This window comes from Curcuma longa, chromosome 8, assembly GCF_044706935.1.
Source record: "Curcuma longa cultivar G26 ecotype Majalengka, Jawa Barat chromosome 8, ITB_CL_G26_1.1, whole genome shotgun sequence".
Taxonomy (NCBI): Eukaryota; Viridiplantae; Streptophyta; class Magnoliopsida; order Zingiberales; family Zingiberaceae; genus Curcuma; species Curcuma longa.
The window spans coordinates 3,047,097-3,064,770 of NC_133868.1; the positions used below are offsets into that span (position 1 = coordinate 3,047,097).

General features: G+C 37.3%; 1 protein-coding gene across 2 annotated transcripts in view; it reads left to right on the top strand.

Moving 5' to 3' along the window:
- The first annotated feature begins 1,078 nt into the window (after nt 1-1,078).
- LOC141833031 (uncharacterized) overlaps nt 1,079-17,674 on the top strand; it is a 58,415-nt gene continuing 41,819 nt past the window's right edge. The window contains exons 1-6 of one of the 2 annotated variants that reach the window (XM_074720415.1): nt 1,079-1,212; nt 1,285-1,497; nt 1,583-1,741; nt 12,749-13,000; nt 13,133-13,252; nt 14,211-14,291. In XM_074720415.1, the coding sequence (XP_074576516.1) occupies nt 1,435-1,497; nt 1,583-1,741; nt 12,749-13,000; nt 13,133-13,252; nt 14,211-14,291 (675 nt within the window). In that variant the 5' untranslated portion in view covers nt 1,079-1,212; nt 1,285-1,434. The remainder of the gene's footprint in view (nt 1,213-1,284; nt 1,498-1,582; nt 1,742-12,748; nt 13,001-13,132; nt 13,253-14,210; nt 14,292-17,674) is intronic. The other variant, XM_074720416.1, reaches the window with a different exon arrangement.

The window sequence follows — 17,674 nt, forward strand, 5'->3', positions numbered from 1 at the left end:
CAAACATGTATATTACATTCGCATGGATCTCTATAGGGATTGATTTTGTTCCGCTGTGTTTATTTATTATTTCTCGTAAAAGATCTATACATGAATTATTTTATAATTTAGGTTATTTTTGACTTTTACAGAGTTAGGATTAGGATTATGAGACTATTTAAATATCTATTTAGTTATTTTTGAGTTAGTTTTTGATCAATAATATTCTATCATTTTTTTTCAAAATGATAAGTTTTTGGATGCCTATTGTTTGATATTCTACGGAATTAATATGTCTTTAGAAGATTATTTACAGTGTTCATGTTTGAATTAAAAATTTCAATAACTTCCATTACGTCAACTGCTTTGTTAACCTTTAAACTAAGCTATTTTATGAACTAAGAGAATATTTTTAGATTAAATATGATTATTATTATTATGTCAGTAGAAATTTTATATTATTATATTTTATAATATAAAAATATAAATATTATTCTACTAAAAAATTATTAAATTATTAATTAATTTAAATTTATTTATGTAATAATATCATTGTAATATTGAGTGTCGATAATTATATATATATAATTATTAATTAATTTATATATAAATTATATATATATATATATATATATATATATATATATATATATATATATATATATATATAAAATTATTAATCCTGTATTATAAAATTTTAAAATTTTTTTATATGACCATAAATTTCGATCGATTTAAGTTTGATCCCAAATCTATCATGTACAAGATCACAATTCTACCTAGACCATCGTTGAACTCACGGCTAGTGAGTGACTACCGTCAAGCTGGCGAGTTAAGCTTGTACTAGCGACAGTCAAAGAAGGATGTATTCACGAGGGAAGGAAATCATTCTTTTATCCAATTTTGGGCGAACAAAATGTAAATTCATATTTTTTACTAACAGTAAATAAGGAAAGGTATCTCAAAGTCACGTGATCCTTTGGAGCAAGTACAAACCTGATTAGTGCGAAACCATCAGCACAAATGGAATTATAATTATATATATATATATATTTCCAAATTATTTTATTTTCTCTCGTATCCTAATTTTTTAGGGGACGCCCTATTTTCGCACTTCGAACCCTCGTCAAGAAGTCGCAAGCCAGTAAACATAAAGCCGTCGCCTGGGAAGAATCAGCCGGCGAGATCGCAACGACGACAGACCGCAGCGGCGGCGATAGGTAATCCTTGAAGGTTCGTCGGCCATCTCCTTCGAATCCCTCCCTCCCTTCCTTGCTATTCATATCTTATTTTCTGATTTGACAGAGAAATCATATCACATCAGGATCGGCTTTCTATCGTGGGAAATTGACTCAATTTCTACCTGTTATGTTCGCCGATCTTTTTGTATTTCCAAGTCGAGAATGTTGGTAGCGTGAAGAATATTTATTGGTTGCCCGCCGTGATAATAAAGAAATGAGGAAAAGAGATCTCGGCATCCTCCTCCTCGCCGCCTTCGCTCTCTTCTTCTCCCTCCAGGTACGAGTTACGACTGCTAAAACTATCTTACAATTTTCTTTGCTTTCTTTAGTTATTTTGCGTCTAAATGTGGCGTTATCCTCAGCAAGAAGGATATTTCTCCTTCAAGGAAGCTTGGTTCCACCTTTCAGATGAGTATCCCATCAAATTTGAGGCTGAACGCCTCCCTCCTCCTGTTGTGGTCGATCTCAATGGCGATGGGAAGAGCGAAATCCTTGTTGCCACACATGACGCTAAGATTCAGGTTAGCTGTGATTTTCATCTCTCGTAATGAATATCATGACCTTGTTTGAGTGAAATTTTGAATTCTCTTGGTTCAGTATGCTGTATTTCTGCAGTGCGACTCTACTGATGTCTCCACTACTTAATCCAATTTGGTTGATAGATTCCCACAATAAGTTGATCCATTGGTCTCTCTATTTCAGAAATATAGATTGGAACAATTACTGCATAAATGATGAATTCATAAGTGTAAAAATGAAGATTGTCAATATCCTCTATAAAAAGTTGTTCTCAGTAGCAACTGTCTCATTCGACCAACCAATATATGGGATAGATATTGAAAAACATGGGCTTTACTGATAAGCTGCATAGGAATTTCATGGTACACATTGGGAGGTTAATTAAAAACATACATTAGGAGTTGTGAAAGGTAGTTTTCTAAAAGCATACTGCATTGTAGGCAATATGCAGTCAACCCATTGCATTGCATATCATTGCATATGTGGTCAATATTAAAAATATTTTTATCAAATTGATTTTAAATCTCATGCTGTTTCTACCTATATGGGTGAGACATCACATTCTGTGCACTGACCAAGAAGTAGGGTTTTCTTCCTCCTGCGATATTGAACCCTAGTTTATAGCTGAAGATGATTTTGAACATTGGCTTGTGCAAAAGTAAAAAATGCATTGTTTGAGGTTCAAAAATCACCTCACCTTTGTGGCAGTCTCAACGAGTGTCCTTAGTTGGTGTTTAAAATTACCTCACCTTACTTAGCAACAGTTTCTTCCTCCTCGTCTTCTATTTTTGCCACATGGGACCTTGGCATATTGCCAACACCATTGACACATCTTGTTTCGGTTTGGGGTTGAAACTCTATATTGGAATCAGATTTTGAACCTTAGATAAAATGACTAACATTCACACAATAAATTTTCATTGGAAACTTCAGTTCATTTTTTCACACAGAAATAATATATGCCAATTACATAATGACCGTAAAATAATATGGAATCTTACTTTATTACAAGATATAAGTCCCTATTTATACATGAATATAGGGACCTATTCTAAGAGAATTATTCTATAAAAAAAACAGAATTTTTATCCCTAATAGAATATTTATCCTTAACAGAATATTTATTCCTAAATATTCTAACACTCCCCCTCAAGCTGGAGAATATAAATCATATGTACCCAGCTTGTTACATATGTAGTCAATTCGAGGACCTCTCAATGATTTGGTGAATATATCTGCTAGTTGATCCTGTGAGTTAACAAAACTAGTAGATATTTCACCAGATATAACTTTTTCTCTGACAAAGTGACAGTCGACTTCAATATGCTTTGTCCTTTCATGAAAAACTGAATTCGAGGCGATATGCATAGCGGCTTGATTGCCACATATAAGTGACATTTGTGTAACCTCTCCAAATCTTAACTCTTGAAGCAATTGTTTGAGCCATATAAGCTCTTGACTAGCTATGACCATAGCTCGATATTCTGCCTCTACACTTGATCTTGCCACAACATTCTGCTTTTTGCTTTTCCAAGAAATAAAAATCAGAAGTAGATTTCCTATCAATGGGAGATGATCCGGATGGAATGACATGGGCAAAACACGTAGGATAAGGAGAATCCCCCAAAAGACACGTGGCGAGGACGGGACATCCAGCAAGGAAAACCAATAGCCCCCAGGAAGAGAGAAAGGGGACTTAAACCCAAATCTCAGGCACGTACCTAGCCCCGAGATCGGCACATACCTCATCATCTTATAGACACCCCCACAGCTAGGGATAATGCCTCACACAGGCTACCCGACCGACCCCGCTAAAGAATCGTGCGCTTGCACCACTAACATCTAACAAATGCTGGTAGGCATAACAGCCCCGAACCCACCTCCCAGCCAGGACAGAGGTAAGACCATCACACCAGTCTAACTCTTTCAGACCCACCCGATACCTCTCCTTCTAGCAGGAAAGTAAAACTACAACCAAGAGCCGACCTCATGACCAGGTCGCCACAGCGTAAGCCGACCTCATTACCAGGTCGCCGTATCACGGGCCAACCTACACATCGGGCTGACACATAGCACGCTAACCTCAGGGCTCAATTGTCACAGCAGGGGCCAGCACCTAGGTACAGCCACCCGTTCCCTCCCACCTTGAGGAAAGGATTTCCTATTGATCTTCTCCGCCATGAAACACATAAGGAGGCCCGAAGGGACCCGCCTACCTACACAGCTAGGAATACCCTGCATCAGTGCACCTTAACCCTGCAGGTGGTCACGTCTGACGTGGAGACGATACTAATGCATAAAGATCAAGGCTCCTTCGCAAAACCTATCCACAGGAGGCGATGTGGATGACCAAGTCTCCCGGCAATCGCGACCCTTCAAAGAGGATAAGATATATGGAAAGACCGTCTGATCTGGAGAACCTTTCATACAGCGGACCCTGAGAGGCCGCCATTTCCTCCAATCCCAGGCCGCTGGATCCAAAGGTATCGCCCCCCCCGTTCTATATAAACCTCACAGGTACGATACTAGACGCATCTTGAATCCGAGGGGTACATTTCCACTTTTCTGTTGGTCTGACTTGAGCGTCGGAGTGGCCACGCCGGGATCCCCCGGCGCCCCGCTAATCCGTGCGTTTAGTGCCCCCTCGCAGGTCCTTTCTCCTCCGCGGTGCTGGTATCGGGTGACGTGGCCTCCGTCCTGTCTGGTGGTTTAGCTGTCGTCGGTAAGGAGCCGGAACAGGAGATCCTGCCCAATCTGCATCAGAATAGCCTACGACTCGAGTATGTCCTTTGTCTCCGTACAAAAGACCTTTTCCTGGAGCACCTCTGATATATCGGATAATGCGTGTTACAACATCTCAATGTTCCTTGCATGAAGAGTTGAGAAACTGACTTATTACACTTACTGCAAAAGAGATATCCGGACGAGTAACAGTAAGGTAGCTTAATCTCCCTACTAATCGACTGTATCGTTCAGGATCTGGAAGAGGCTCTTCCTGATTTGGCATGAACTTGACATTAGGATCCATAGGTGTGTCAACTGTTTTTGAGTTTAACATGCCTGTTTCTTCTAGAATATCCATTGCATACTTCCTTTGGGATATGATAATCCAATCTTTGGACTGTGCTACCTCTATCCTCAAAAAATATTTGAGTTTTCCGAGATCTTTTGTCTGAAAATGTTTGAAAAGATGATGTTTCACCTGTAAAATCTCGAGATGATCACTACCTGTGATAACAATATCATCAACATAAACTACTAAGTAGATGCAATAAGTAGATGAGTGACGATAAAAGACAGAATGGTCAGCCTCACTCTGAATCATGCCAAACTGTTGAATTACAGTACTAAATCTACCAAACGATGCTCTGGGAGATTGCTTGAGGCCATATAAAGATTTTCGCAGGCGACATACAAGACCAGAAGACTCCCCCTGAGCAACAAAATACGGAGGTTGTTCCATGTAGACTTCCTCGAGCAGGTCACCATGTAAGGAAACATTTTTGATGTCCAACTGATAAAGAGGCTAATGTCGAATTGCAGCAATGGACAGGAATAAACACACAGAGGATAATTTGGCAACAGGAGAAAAAGTGCCCTCATAATCCAATCCGAAGATCTGAGTATATCCTTTAGCAACGAGGCGAGCCTTAAGCCGGTCAACTTTTCCGTCTGGACCAACCTTCACTGTATATATCCATCGACAACCGACAACTGACTTCCCTGGCGGTAGAGGAACGAGGTCCCAAATCCCACTGCTCTGTAAGGCACACATTTCATCGAGCATAGCATGTTTCCATCCTGGATGGGCAAAGACATTATCTGCAGTCTTCGAAAGAGAAACAGACGACAAGGAGGAAAGACAAGTAAAATAGGAAGGAGAAACACGATGATAGTTCAAAAAAACATAATGAGGAGAAGGATTACGAGTGGAACGCACACCTTTCCGAAGTGCAATGGGAATATCAGACTCAGGAGATGGGACTGGAGGACGAGGTAAAAGACTTGGCTCCAAAAATGTGTCTATGGCAGTGTCAGTGGTGGTCGGCGGCAAAGCAGGACGAGGACAATGCTGATAAACCTGCAATGGAGGAGATGTCTCCGGAGGCGATGGAGACTCCTCCGGAGGATAAAAGATAGCCATTGGTGCAGGTGTAGAAGGAGAAAACTCGGATGGAGATCTGTTAGGCCCAAAACATGGAACTGAATCAAAGAACGTGACATCAGCAGAGATGAAGTACCGACGGAGAGTAGGGAAATAACACTTGTACCCTTTCTGAGACCGTGGGTACCCAAGGAAAACACACTTATGAGACCGGGGAGAGAGTTTGTCAATGCCAGGATTGAGAGCATGAGCAAAACATATAGAATCAAAGATCCTAGGTGGTAAAGGATGAAGAAACTGATGAGGATAGAGAACATGATGAGGTATTTGACCTTGTAGAGTGGAGGAAGGTATGCGATTGATGAGATATCATGCAGTAAGTGCAACGTCACCTCAAAACTGAAGAGGAACATGAGAATGAAGAAGAAGAGTCCGGGTGGTCTCAAGAAGATGACGATTCTTGCGTTCAGCAATTCCATTCTGTTGAGGGGTATGAGGACAAGACGTCCGATGCAACACACCATGAGACGCCAAGAAGGTCTGAAATGGAGTAGATAGATACTCACGTGCATTATCACTCTGTAAGGTTCGAAGAGAAATACCAAATTGAGTTTTAATTTCATAGAAAAAAGATTGAAAAAGAGAAAACAACTCCGAACGATCCTTCATTAGATATAACCAAGTGCAACGGGAAAAATCGTCTATAAAGGTTACAAAGTATCGTGACTCCAATGTAGAAGAAACACGACTAGGACCCCAAACATCGGAATGAACCAAAGCAAAAGGTGACGTAGCCCGACTCACAGTGTGAGGAGAAAAAGAATTACGAACATGCTTTCCTAATTGACATGATTCACAAGATAAAGAATCTAAGTGAGAAAGACCAGGATGTAATTGTTTCAACTTATCAAGACCTGGATGTCCCAACTGAGCATGAATAAGAAGGGGAGATGCTGCCGCCGAACCAACAAGAGAGGACTGTTGAAGTCGATATAGGCCATGAGACTCATATCCGAAGCCAATCATCCTCCCTGTACTCCGGTCTTGTAAGGAAACAGAAGATTTAGTAAACGAGATGACACAATCAAGAGATCGAGTAAGCTGACTAATTGATAATAAATTAAAGGGAGCACCGGGAACATAAAGAACATTATGAATAGAAAGAGACGGAGAAGGATGAACAATACCGATACCCTGGGACTGAATTTGAGAACCATTTGCATGATGACAAAGGGTAAATAACCAGAAGTAGAGAGAGAAGAAAAAAGTGATCTATTATCAGTGATATGATCGGTAGCCCCGGAATCAAGAACCCAAGAACTTGAAGAGCGAGATATGCCAGCAAAGGAATTACCAGTGAGTGCAACGGCAACAGGGAAATCAGAGACCTTTCGATCCTCGTACCATTTCAGAAAGTTATTATAGGAAGGCGGTGGGGTCGGATTTGGGGGCAACAGTGAAGTGGAAGAAGCTGAAGGAGTAATAGAACTCTGAACGGTCTGCGTAGCACAGGAAGGTCGACCATGTAGACTCCAATATTTATCAATCATGTGTCCTGGTCGGTGACAATGATCACACCAAGGGTGTCCTTTGCCACCCTTACGAGGTGGAAGTCTGCTATTGTTTTGAGAGACCAAAGTTGATGAGTAGGGAAGCGTACCGAAGGCTTGTTTTGCCATCCAAAGCATTCATGCGTTGCTCGCTCTCTTTTGTATTTGCTCCTGGCGGCACTGTGGTTGTTGAGCGTCTTGCGGCCCAATGTTGAAGCGGCGGATAGAGGTGCCGCCTGAAGGATCACATCTGTTGATTCAAAATTGACGGCCGGAAGTATTGAGCCGAGAGGAGAAGAAGTTGCTGGCGGAAGAGGGATCGCGAGAGAAGAAGTTGTGATCCGATCGATAAAGACGGCGAACAGAAACGTACGCGAGGAAAACACGTGGTGAATAGAGAGAGAAGGAAGAGGATTGGTTCGGGCGAATAACCCTAAACCTAACCTTGCTCTGATACCATGTAAAATAATATGGAATCTTACTTTATTACAAGATATAATCCTCTATTTATACATGAATATAGGGACCTATTCTAAGAGAATTATTCTATAAAGAAAAACAGAATTTTTATCCCTAACAGAATATTTATCTTTAACAGAATATTTATCCATAAATATTCTAACAATGACAAACACATAAAGTAAAACAAATAATATTGTTCACCAATGTAAAATAGAATATATAGATAAGTAATATGTTGTGCGTGTACGATATTCATACAATGTGTTAATCCATTACCAAACAAGTGTTTAATTTAACACTTACAAGGTACAAATTATTAAATAGAGTAGCTTAGTGCTAAGTTAATTTGGTTCAATCTAAATTGCATCGAATGAACCAAATAAGATTTTTTTAAGTGCTCACGCTAACCACCTATATTATATGTTCACTTTATGCCCCCTTTCAAAATCTACCTAGGCTGCTGAATAGGTAGCCCAAGAGAGGGGGGGGGGGGGGTGGTTTGAAACCATGTCACACAAAAAGCGATAACTACATATTAAAAATCATTTTTAAAGATAGATACTTTTGATTATTGAATGTACACCAAAGGTGTTAGAAATTAATGGATAAACTACAACTCTCTCTAAATGGTGTTCAAGCTCGGGACGACATGACATGAATTAACTATAGTTGTTATAACTTGCAAAGTTGCTTTGTTGTCATTTCTGCGACAATGTTTATGTAGTCGAAAAGTAGGTGCCTTATTAGGAGTACCAAAAAACTCAAATTATAGATAAGGGCCTCACCCATTGGATGAATGAGTGGCTAGCATTCTTGTAGTAAAATATTAATGCATTGCATGTCAGGAATCATTACGAAAATATGCTAGGACTATCTAGGTAATTAAAGAAATACTTTCAAGTGAATACAATGATAAACATGGTTGAATAGTAGGTGAAAAATCAACAAGTTAATGGTATACCAAACTGTTAATATATTAACTACCAGATTCTTAACCAATTTTTATACATGTTGTTTCATAGAGTTTGAAGGAGGTTACTTTCTTTGATCAAACAGAATTTCCCAGAGTGCTTCTATGGGGAAGTGCCAAATTAGGTGAAAATCTTAGTTTCTCGAGAGCTTGGTCTAAAATTCCCCAAAAATTAACTTTGTACGATTACATTGGTAATCATCTAATAAACACACACACACACACCATAAAGGATGAAACTTAATCTTATAATTAAATGTCTATATTGAAGCTTAAGGTTACAATACACAATAAAACAATAATTATTAATTGTTTAATCTTAATATTAATAATTAAAGTAACATATTTGATGATTTTACCATTTAATCACTTGTGGAAATCATGAATTTGGAACAAATCTTTAGATTAGTGGTTTATCATTTTAAAGCAATCAAATAACTTGTTTACCACAATGAGATATATCCTTTTATACCAATGTTGACATGGCACCCATAATGCGGATATGAAAAATGGGTGAGCAGCTTAACTCATCTATGAGAATAAGAGAACGAAGAAAAAAAACAAAGGAAGCTTACATACTTCGACTCACATTGTATTGGGAGGACGTAGAGACAAGTGCATCATGCATAGGAAGGAGGGTAGTTTAAAGATGTCATATGCAGTGCACAGATAGAGGGGACTTTGGAGTTTGGTGGCATCGTGTGAGGAAGTGTGTGGTGTGGCTTTCACATGTTGCTAGGAGCGAGGGGGATTGTAGTTTTCATCAGGATGAAAGGGAAGGGAGAGCACCATTGCATCATGAAGGAGGGGAGCTGAGGATGAGGGTTTATGGGCATTGGGTAATGATAGTTATAATAAAATATCATTAGGGTAAGTTTAACTTGTTATATAATTAATATAAGTTAGTTTAGGGTTATATTATAAGGTATATAACTTATATTATCTTATTGTGTATAATTAATGTGGTGCTAAATATGTGCCTCAAGTATAATATTAATAGAAGGAAAACATGCATTACTTCTAGGATTAAGAGGTGGAAGTTAAAAGATGATAAGCAAAGTATTTTTAAGGAGATAGTAGGAGCACAAATATTAGGAGAAATACATGATGACTCGACTACGACATGTGATAAGATGACAACTAATTTGAAAAGGGTGGCTAAGAGCATATTTCAGTGAGTGAAGAGGACAAACATCACCAAATAAAGAATCTTGGTGGTAGATTGAGGAAGTACAAGAGAAAGCGATGGAAAAACGAACAATTTATAAGTTATTGTACACTTGTAAGAACAAAGGAAACGTAAAAAAGTATGTAGTAGCTAAAAAAGATCAAGAAAGCATCGAGTGAAGTTAAGAATGAAGCTTTCTAATCCTTGGATCCACAATTAGATATAAAAGAAGGGAAAGTGACATTTATAGAATAACTAAAGCAAAAGAGAGTAAAAAAAGGACTTTACACAAATAAGAAAATGCATTAAAGAGGAATTCAATAGGGTATTACTAAAAGATGAGGAAATAGAGTTATGGAAGAGGTATTTTTATCAAGTTTTTAATGAAGGTTTAGGTAACCAACTTAGCCTAGGAAACTTAAGTAGGTTAGAGAAGTATAGAATAAATTTTTATCTGAGAATTCAAACTTTGAAAGTAGAATAAGTGTTAAATGCGATGCAAAAAAGGGTGAAGCGGTTGGACTGAATGATATTTCAATAGATGTATGAAAGTGCCTAGGGAAGTAGAGTATTAAATGACTTGCGAAGTTATTCAACCTTGAAAATGAAGAAAATGCCTCATTAGTACAGGGAAGTACTACTATATAAAAACAAAGGAGACGGATAAAATTATATGAATTATAGGAGCATTAAGCTAATGAGCCATATCATGAAATTTAGAGAAAGAATGATAGAAAAATGATTTATGAAGGAGACCAAGGTAACTGAAAATCAATTTGGATTTATGTCTGAAAGGGCAATGATAGAAGTCATACACCTTCTCACTCAACTAATTAAAAACTATCAAGAAAAGATGGAAGACTCTCTTATGGTATTCATAGACATAGAAAAAACTTGTGATGGAGTCTCGAGGGAAATTATATCGATAATTTTAAAAAAGAAAGGTATTAACTTAGCGTATATTAAAATAATTAAGGATATGTTCGAGGATGTAATGATAAAAGTGAAGATTCCAGATGAATTAACTAAAACATTTTCTATAAAAATAGGATTATATCAATGATCAATTTTAAGTTCTTACATTTTTGCATAGTCATGGATGAATTCACTGGGTATATCTAAGACATGTTACTATAATGGAAGTTATTTGTAGATGACATTATTTTGGTCAATGAGACACGTGAAGGAGTAAATGTTAAATTTGAATCTTGGCGGGAAACACTAAAGTAAAATATTTTAGACACAATAGAGTAAAGATAGAACATATAGAATTTAAGCTTATAGTATTAGACGTAGTAAGATGATAATTTAGGTAGGAGATGACAAGTTACCGATAAATGAAAGTTATAAGTATCTGGGACCTTTTTTGCAAAAGGATGAAGGGCGGTGGATAGAGATCTTTTACATAGGATGTAAGTAGGATGGTTGAAATGGAGGACGACATCGGGTATTCTTTGTGATGGTAAAGTACCTCTAAAACTTAAAATGAACTTTTATAAAATGACAATTAGAGTTGCTATATTATATGAAGCTGAATATTAGGTTATGAAGTGAGCACATGAGCAAAAGATGATGGTTATAGAGATGAGGATGTTAGGGTGAATGTGCATGTATTTGAGGATGAACAGTATAAGAAAACGAGAACATTAGAGAGAAACTCGGGTTTGCACCTATTGAGTGAAAATTTCGAAAGGCACATTTAAGATGATATGGACATGACCTTAGGCGACCAATAAATGTCCTAGTTAGGCGATGTGAGATCATTACAAATACGTACATCAATAAAGAGGGCGATCAAAAAAGACTTGGTTAATGATGCTAAAATAAAAAAAAATATTTGAATATAGATGAGGATATTATAGCAGATCGAATTCAATTGTACAGAAGATCCATATAACCGATCCCATTTAGTGAGATAAAAACATTGTTGTTGTTGTTTGCATGTCCAACACTTGACTTCACACTCGTTGGATACCCATCTCCTAATCCAAGTTTCACAGCTTCATAGTGTTAGTAAAAACAATAATATTCAAACCTAACTGTCACTAATAACTTAGATTATCTCAATTACTAACTTTAGTCAAGTCTCACTGAGACTGGCAGGAGGTTCTTCATAGGCTCTGACATCATGGGTGTGCATTGCATGTTCTTGTGTAGTTTTGATATATGTGACTGCTTGATTTTTAATATGTATCTATGTTTTACCATGTTCTTTCCTTCACAAAATTTTTATTTCCTCTTGTTTGTTGACTGCTTATTATGTTTATACCTTGACCTTGACTCATGGAAATTTGACTCACCTTGTTGACATTATTATTATAATATTTTATCATACTCTAGTAAGTGGTAGGATGAACTGTTTGCTAAGAGCAGAAACTTTATCTAGAAGCTATTGGTATCTTTTTTTTTTCCTTTTCTTTTGTAAATAGGAATTTACCGTTTATGAGATAATGCTCCTATACTGGGTCCTTGTTATTATGTTGGATCATGCTGTTAAAATATTTTCTCATGCTTATGTTGTCATGGTGTTGAACTAATGATTGTAGGGACTTAATGCACATCTTGGTTGCATTGAGATAATGTCTGATTCACATTTTAGATCATATAGTTGAACTTTTTGAGTTATTATGTTTTGTTGTTCAATAATTCAATTGGAGCAAGTTGTTCTAGCTGATGAACTGAGGTTGTAGAAATCTCTTCCAGCATGTTTCATGCTGCCTCCCTGGTCAATGTCTTATTGAAAGTTATTTGTAGGTCTTAGAGGCTCATGCGAGACGTGTTGATGAAGGGTTTACGGAAGCACGAGTTATGGCTGAGGTATCCTTGCTACCTGATAAGATCCGTATATCATCTGGGAGGCACCCTGTTGCTCTTGCTGCAGGTTTTGTTGATCGATCCTACAAGCATGGAGAACCAAGGAAGCAGGTTGTGGTTGTTGTTACCTCTGGTTGGACTGTAATGTGTTTTGATCACAACCTTAACAAGCTATGGGAAAACAATTTACAGGCATGTAACTTATCACTTTCATGTGCTACCATTTAAGATGTTTGGGTGTTCATCTATTTAATGATACTTTCAAGGTTATTTACTCTTAAAGATAAAGATATGTGCACGTTTAAATAGATATGATTTGAGCAGGAGGATTTCCCTCATGGTGCTCACCACAAGGAGATAGCGATTTCAATAAGCAATTATACACTGAAGCATGGTGATGCAGGATTGATTATAGTTGGAGGGAGGATGGAAATGCTTCATCAAGTATATCACTTACCATCATCTTACCTCATAGATTGTTTTTTGAATATTAAAAAGATTTATGCCTCAAGTCCTGATGTATCCTCATGAACCATTTGAGCTTTATTTTCTTGTTATGCTCTGATCATTTGGCTCTCAGCTTCTGATGTGATGATTTTAAATTTGAATTTTTCAACCATAGTTGGCTCCAATAATCCTGTTGGAAATCATCTATTTTTCTGTTATGCCGCAAGTCCTGATGTATCTTCATGAATGATTTGAGCTCTATTTTCCTGTTATGCTCTGATAATTTGTCTCTGAGCTTACAAAGTGATGCTTTTATATTCGAATTTTTGCACCATAGTTGGCCCCACTAATCCTGTTGGAAATTGTCTCTCTTTCATGCTGCTTAGTTATGCAGTCCATAAGATATACTAAGCATGCATTATCATTAAAGCCAACCAATTATGTATATCTATTTTCGTACTCTATGGAATATCCCACTGTGTAAATGAACTAGATGAATTTATGCATTATGTCTTCTTTGTCCATTTTTGTTCAAAAAAAAAAAGCCTATATTACCACTGGCAGCATGTCCTACTGTTCAACATTATAGGCTGTATGTCCTAACACATTGATGGTCGTTGCATAATGGAATGTTAAATTGTCATTGTGTTAATCCATCATAGAAGATTTTTTGTTTAGATAGTCTATGGTGATTTTTTATTTTTTATATTTCGTGAATATCTTATCATGGTTCTGTTCTTTAAGTGTCGTGCAGCCAGAAACTTAGTTCCTTGTTGCCTTCTAATTTTAGTTTCACCAGTTTGATGTGACTTTAGTTTATTGTAAGTTCATTTTTTGTACTGTTGACATTTCATTATTTAATGCAGTGCTTGAATGTATGGTTCTTATTTTAGTCTTTCTCCTTTTTCCTCTATTTGTGCTTCAATAATGTTAATGGAAATAGCTAATTGTATAGAGCACTATGGATCTGTTTGAGGAAACAATGATAGAAGAAAAAGTTGGTGATCTGCGTCGGAGAAGCACTAATGAAAAAGAGGTATGACTGTGTTAAGTTGGTTTTAAGATTACTGGACATGTGTTGTTGCCAAAGGCTTAAAGCAATGAGTTAGGCAGTGAGCAGCCATTTAACTTTTCTTTAAGACTCATTTTTCAATTTCCTTTCTGCGTCCTTTAAGTTCAAGGCATTAACCTTTCTTGCATTAAAGTATTTATCTTGTTCCTGAAACATTTTGAGATACTAAGGAAGTTTTAATTAATTTGTCAACATATATTGACACACATATGTAGGTGGCTGTTTGTCTGACAGTAATGATCTTGAATAGGGATCAGACACCAAAGATACCAGATTTCAAATCTTGGCTAATTAATCAAAATTGGTAGCTACAGTAAAGCTATAGATTATGTGACAAATAGGTGGTTAGGTCCTAGTACCATGATTTAAAATGTCAAGTTGTATCAGAGTTTTAGTTTACGATTGGAACGATACAATTTTGGTACCGTATTGTGTCATGCCGTTTCGATATTTTTTAAATATAAAATCTATTAATTAAAAATAAAAAATTTAATCTAAATATTAAAAAATTAAAAATATAAAAAATAAAATAAAATAATTTTTTAAAAAGAAAAAAAATACAAGATCACTACGTCTCCATATGATAAATAAATAAATAAAAATTTTATTATATATTTTTGGAATTAAAATAAATAATATGTATATATATTAAATTAATGAGATAGTTTTATTAGGATTTGATTAAGCCTGTTTAGATTATCCTATTTATAGATAGGAGTTGATTGAAATTATAACTTTAAATTTAAGTATATACCTAAGTTTTTTGCATCCTTATAACGTGCCTGTTGGTGTCACCGTCGCGATCTGTGGGTATCCCCGCAGTGACTTGCGTGCTCGCGGACGTTCCCACTACGACCTACGGATGTGTTGGGTAGGTGTCAGTGTTGGGCGGGTGTTAGTGTCGTGCGGAATGGTAAATTTCACACGGAATGAAATTTTAAACCATGCCTAGTACCACAACACATATTTATATGAGCTCTTTATAATTGTATGTGCAACTCTCATCACATACCACTCACAAAAAGATTCCTAAATCTGCCCTGAGCCTTTTCTTTCATCTCTCCTCTCCAGTTGATTAAACTTGTGTTCTCTAGCTTCAAAATGACTTTGCTAACGTGCATAGGTTTTTGCTCATTCTTTATTTATTTTGCACCTTGCATGTTCAATAATTGCTTCTTGCTTGAAAACTATAAAGCTAGGTTTCGATGAGTTATCAATTGAAAATCCCCATGGCGCTCACCCTCTTGCAAGGTGGGACACTTCTGATTATAGTATGTTTCACCTGGCTTTGTCCCCAACCAAGGAGGCATACTAGTGGGTGTGCTTGTGTGATGACTGTAGAGACTACAAGCTGATATAGATATTTTCTAGAATAGGCCCTATACTCTAACTATAAATAGGGGCTTATATGTTGCAATTGGAATAAGATTTCTTAAGTTATTTTGGTAACATGGTATCAGAGCCCGGTTAGTTTAGGTTTTGTTTTTCGGCGCCGACTTCCTCACACGAGCGCGGCGCCCACGCAAGCCCTTCGTTCCTCACGCAAGCGCGGCGCCCACACTCTTCCTCTTCTCTGCCGCCGCGATTTTCTTTTTCTTCTTCTCTGCTCGCAACGTGCCTCTGGCTCAATCTGATTCTGTCGGATTGCGCCCGCGAGGTTTTGAAGATCGCAATTTCTTCTTCGGATGCGCCTCGTCTCCTCTGCATCGATTTCCTGATTGCTGGAAGAGGTCCGTGCTCTGCTGCGTTCTCTCGCGGATCGATCGGAAGAACAGGAGGCGAGGAAGACAAGCAAGAAACCACCGTGGGCCCCTGCATCCAAGATTGTTATTTTGTTCAGAAGTCCAGAAACCTATACAGAACCTAGATACAGGCATTTTCTTGAAATTTGGAACATTGTTGTTCTTCGTCTCACAACAGCACCAAGTTCGGTGTTTTGGAGTTGCATATCTTTGGACTTCATTCTATCGTGATGGATATGGTGCTTGTCTCTGCAGAAGAATTTGCCAAGTTCTCTCAATATCAAGAATCACTTAAGTCTTCATCTTCCTCTATCATTGCTATTGCTGATTCAGGTAACCACAATACATGTCTTCTTTCCTCATCCTCTAAATGGGTCATTGATTCTGGTGCCACGGATCATATGACAGGTAATTCTAATCTCTTTTCTACTTTCACACACAAATCCAACACTCCGATTGTTACCTTAGCTGATGGGTCTTCATCTTGCGTTCGTGGGTCTGGCACTGTCAATCCCACTCCTTTGCTTTCCTTATCCTCTGTCTTACATTTACCTAATTTATCCTTTAATTTGCTCTCTGTTAGTCAATTAACTCGCAATCTTAACTGTTGCATCACATTTTTTCCCGATCATTGTTTAGTTCAGGATCTTTTGACAAAGAAGATTATTGGTAAAGGACATGAAAATGGAGGTCTCTACATTCTTGATTCACCTTCCCCAAGATCTCTCGTTTGTTCAGGTGAAAATTCTCCTTTTGAGGCTCATTGTAGGTTAGGACATCCATCTCTTCTATCACTCAAGAAACTCTGTCCACAATATAGTAGCATATCTTCATTAAATTGTGAGTCATGTCAGTTTGCAAAGCATCACCGTCTTAGTTCAAGTCCAAGGATAAATAAGCGTGCTATTAGTCCTTTTGAGTTAGTTCATTCTGATATTTGGGGTCCTTGTCCTATTCTATCTAAACCTGGTTTTAGGTATTTTGTCACTTTTGTGGATGATTATTCTCGTGTAACTTGGTTATACTTAATGAAAAATCGTTCTGAGTTATTTTCTCTATTTTCTGCTTTTTGTGCTGAAATCAAAACTCAGTTCAATATGTCCATCCGTACTTTACGAAGTGACAATGCCAAAGAATATACATCCAGTCTATTTCAATCTTATATGAGTCAGAATGGTATACTTCATGAAACCTCTTGTGTTGATACTCCATCCCAGAATGGTGTGGCTGAACGGAAGAATAGACATCTTCTTGAAACAGCACGAGCTCTTTTATTTCAAATGAATGTTCCTAAGTCTTTTTGGGCAGACGCGGTTTCTACTGCATGTTTTCTTATTAACCGTATGCCATCCTCTGTTCTTCATGGTGAGATTCCTTACAAAATTTTGTTTCCTAACAAGTCATTGTTTCCTATTAATCCTAGGATATTTGGTAGCACTTGTTTTGTTCGGGATGTTCGTCCACAAGTTACTAAATTAGACCCCAAATCTTTGAAATGTATTTTCCTTGGTTATCCTCGTCTTCAAAAGGGTTATAGGTGTTATTGTCCTAGTATTAATAAATATCTTGTTTCAATCGATGTTACTTTCATGGAAGACAAACCTT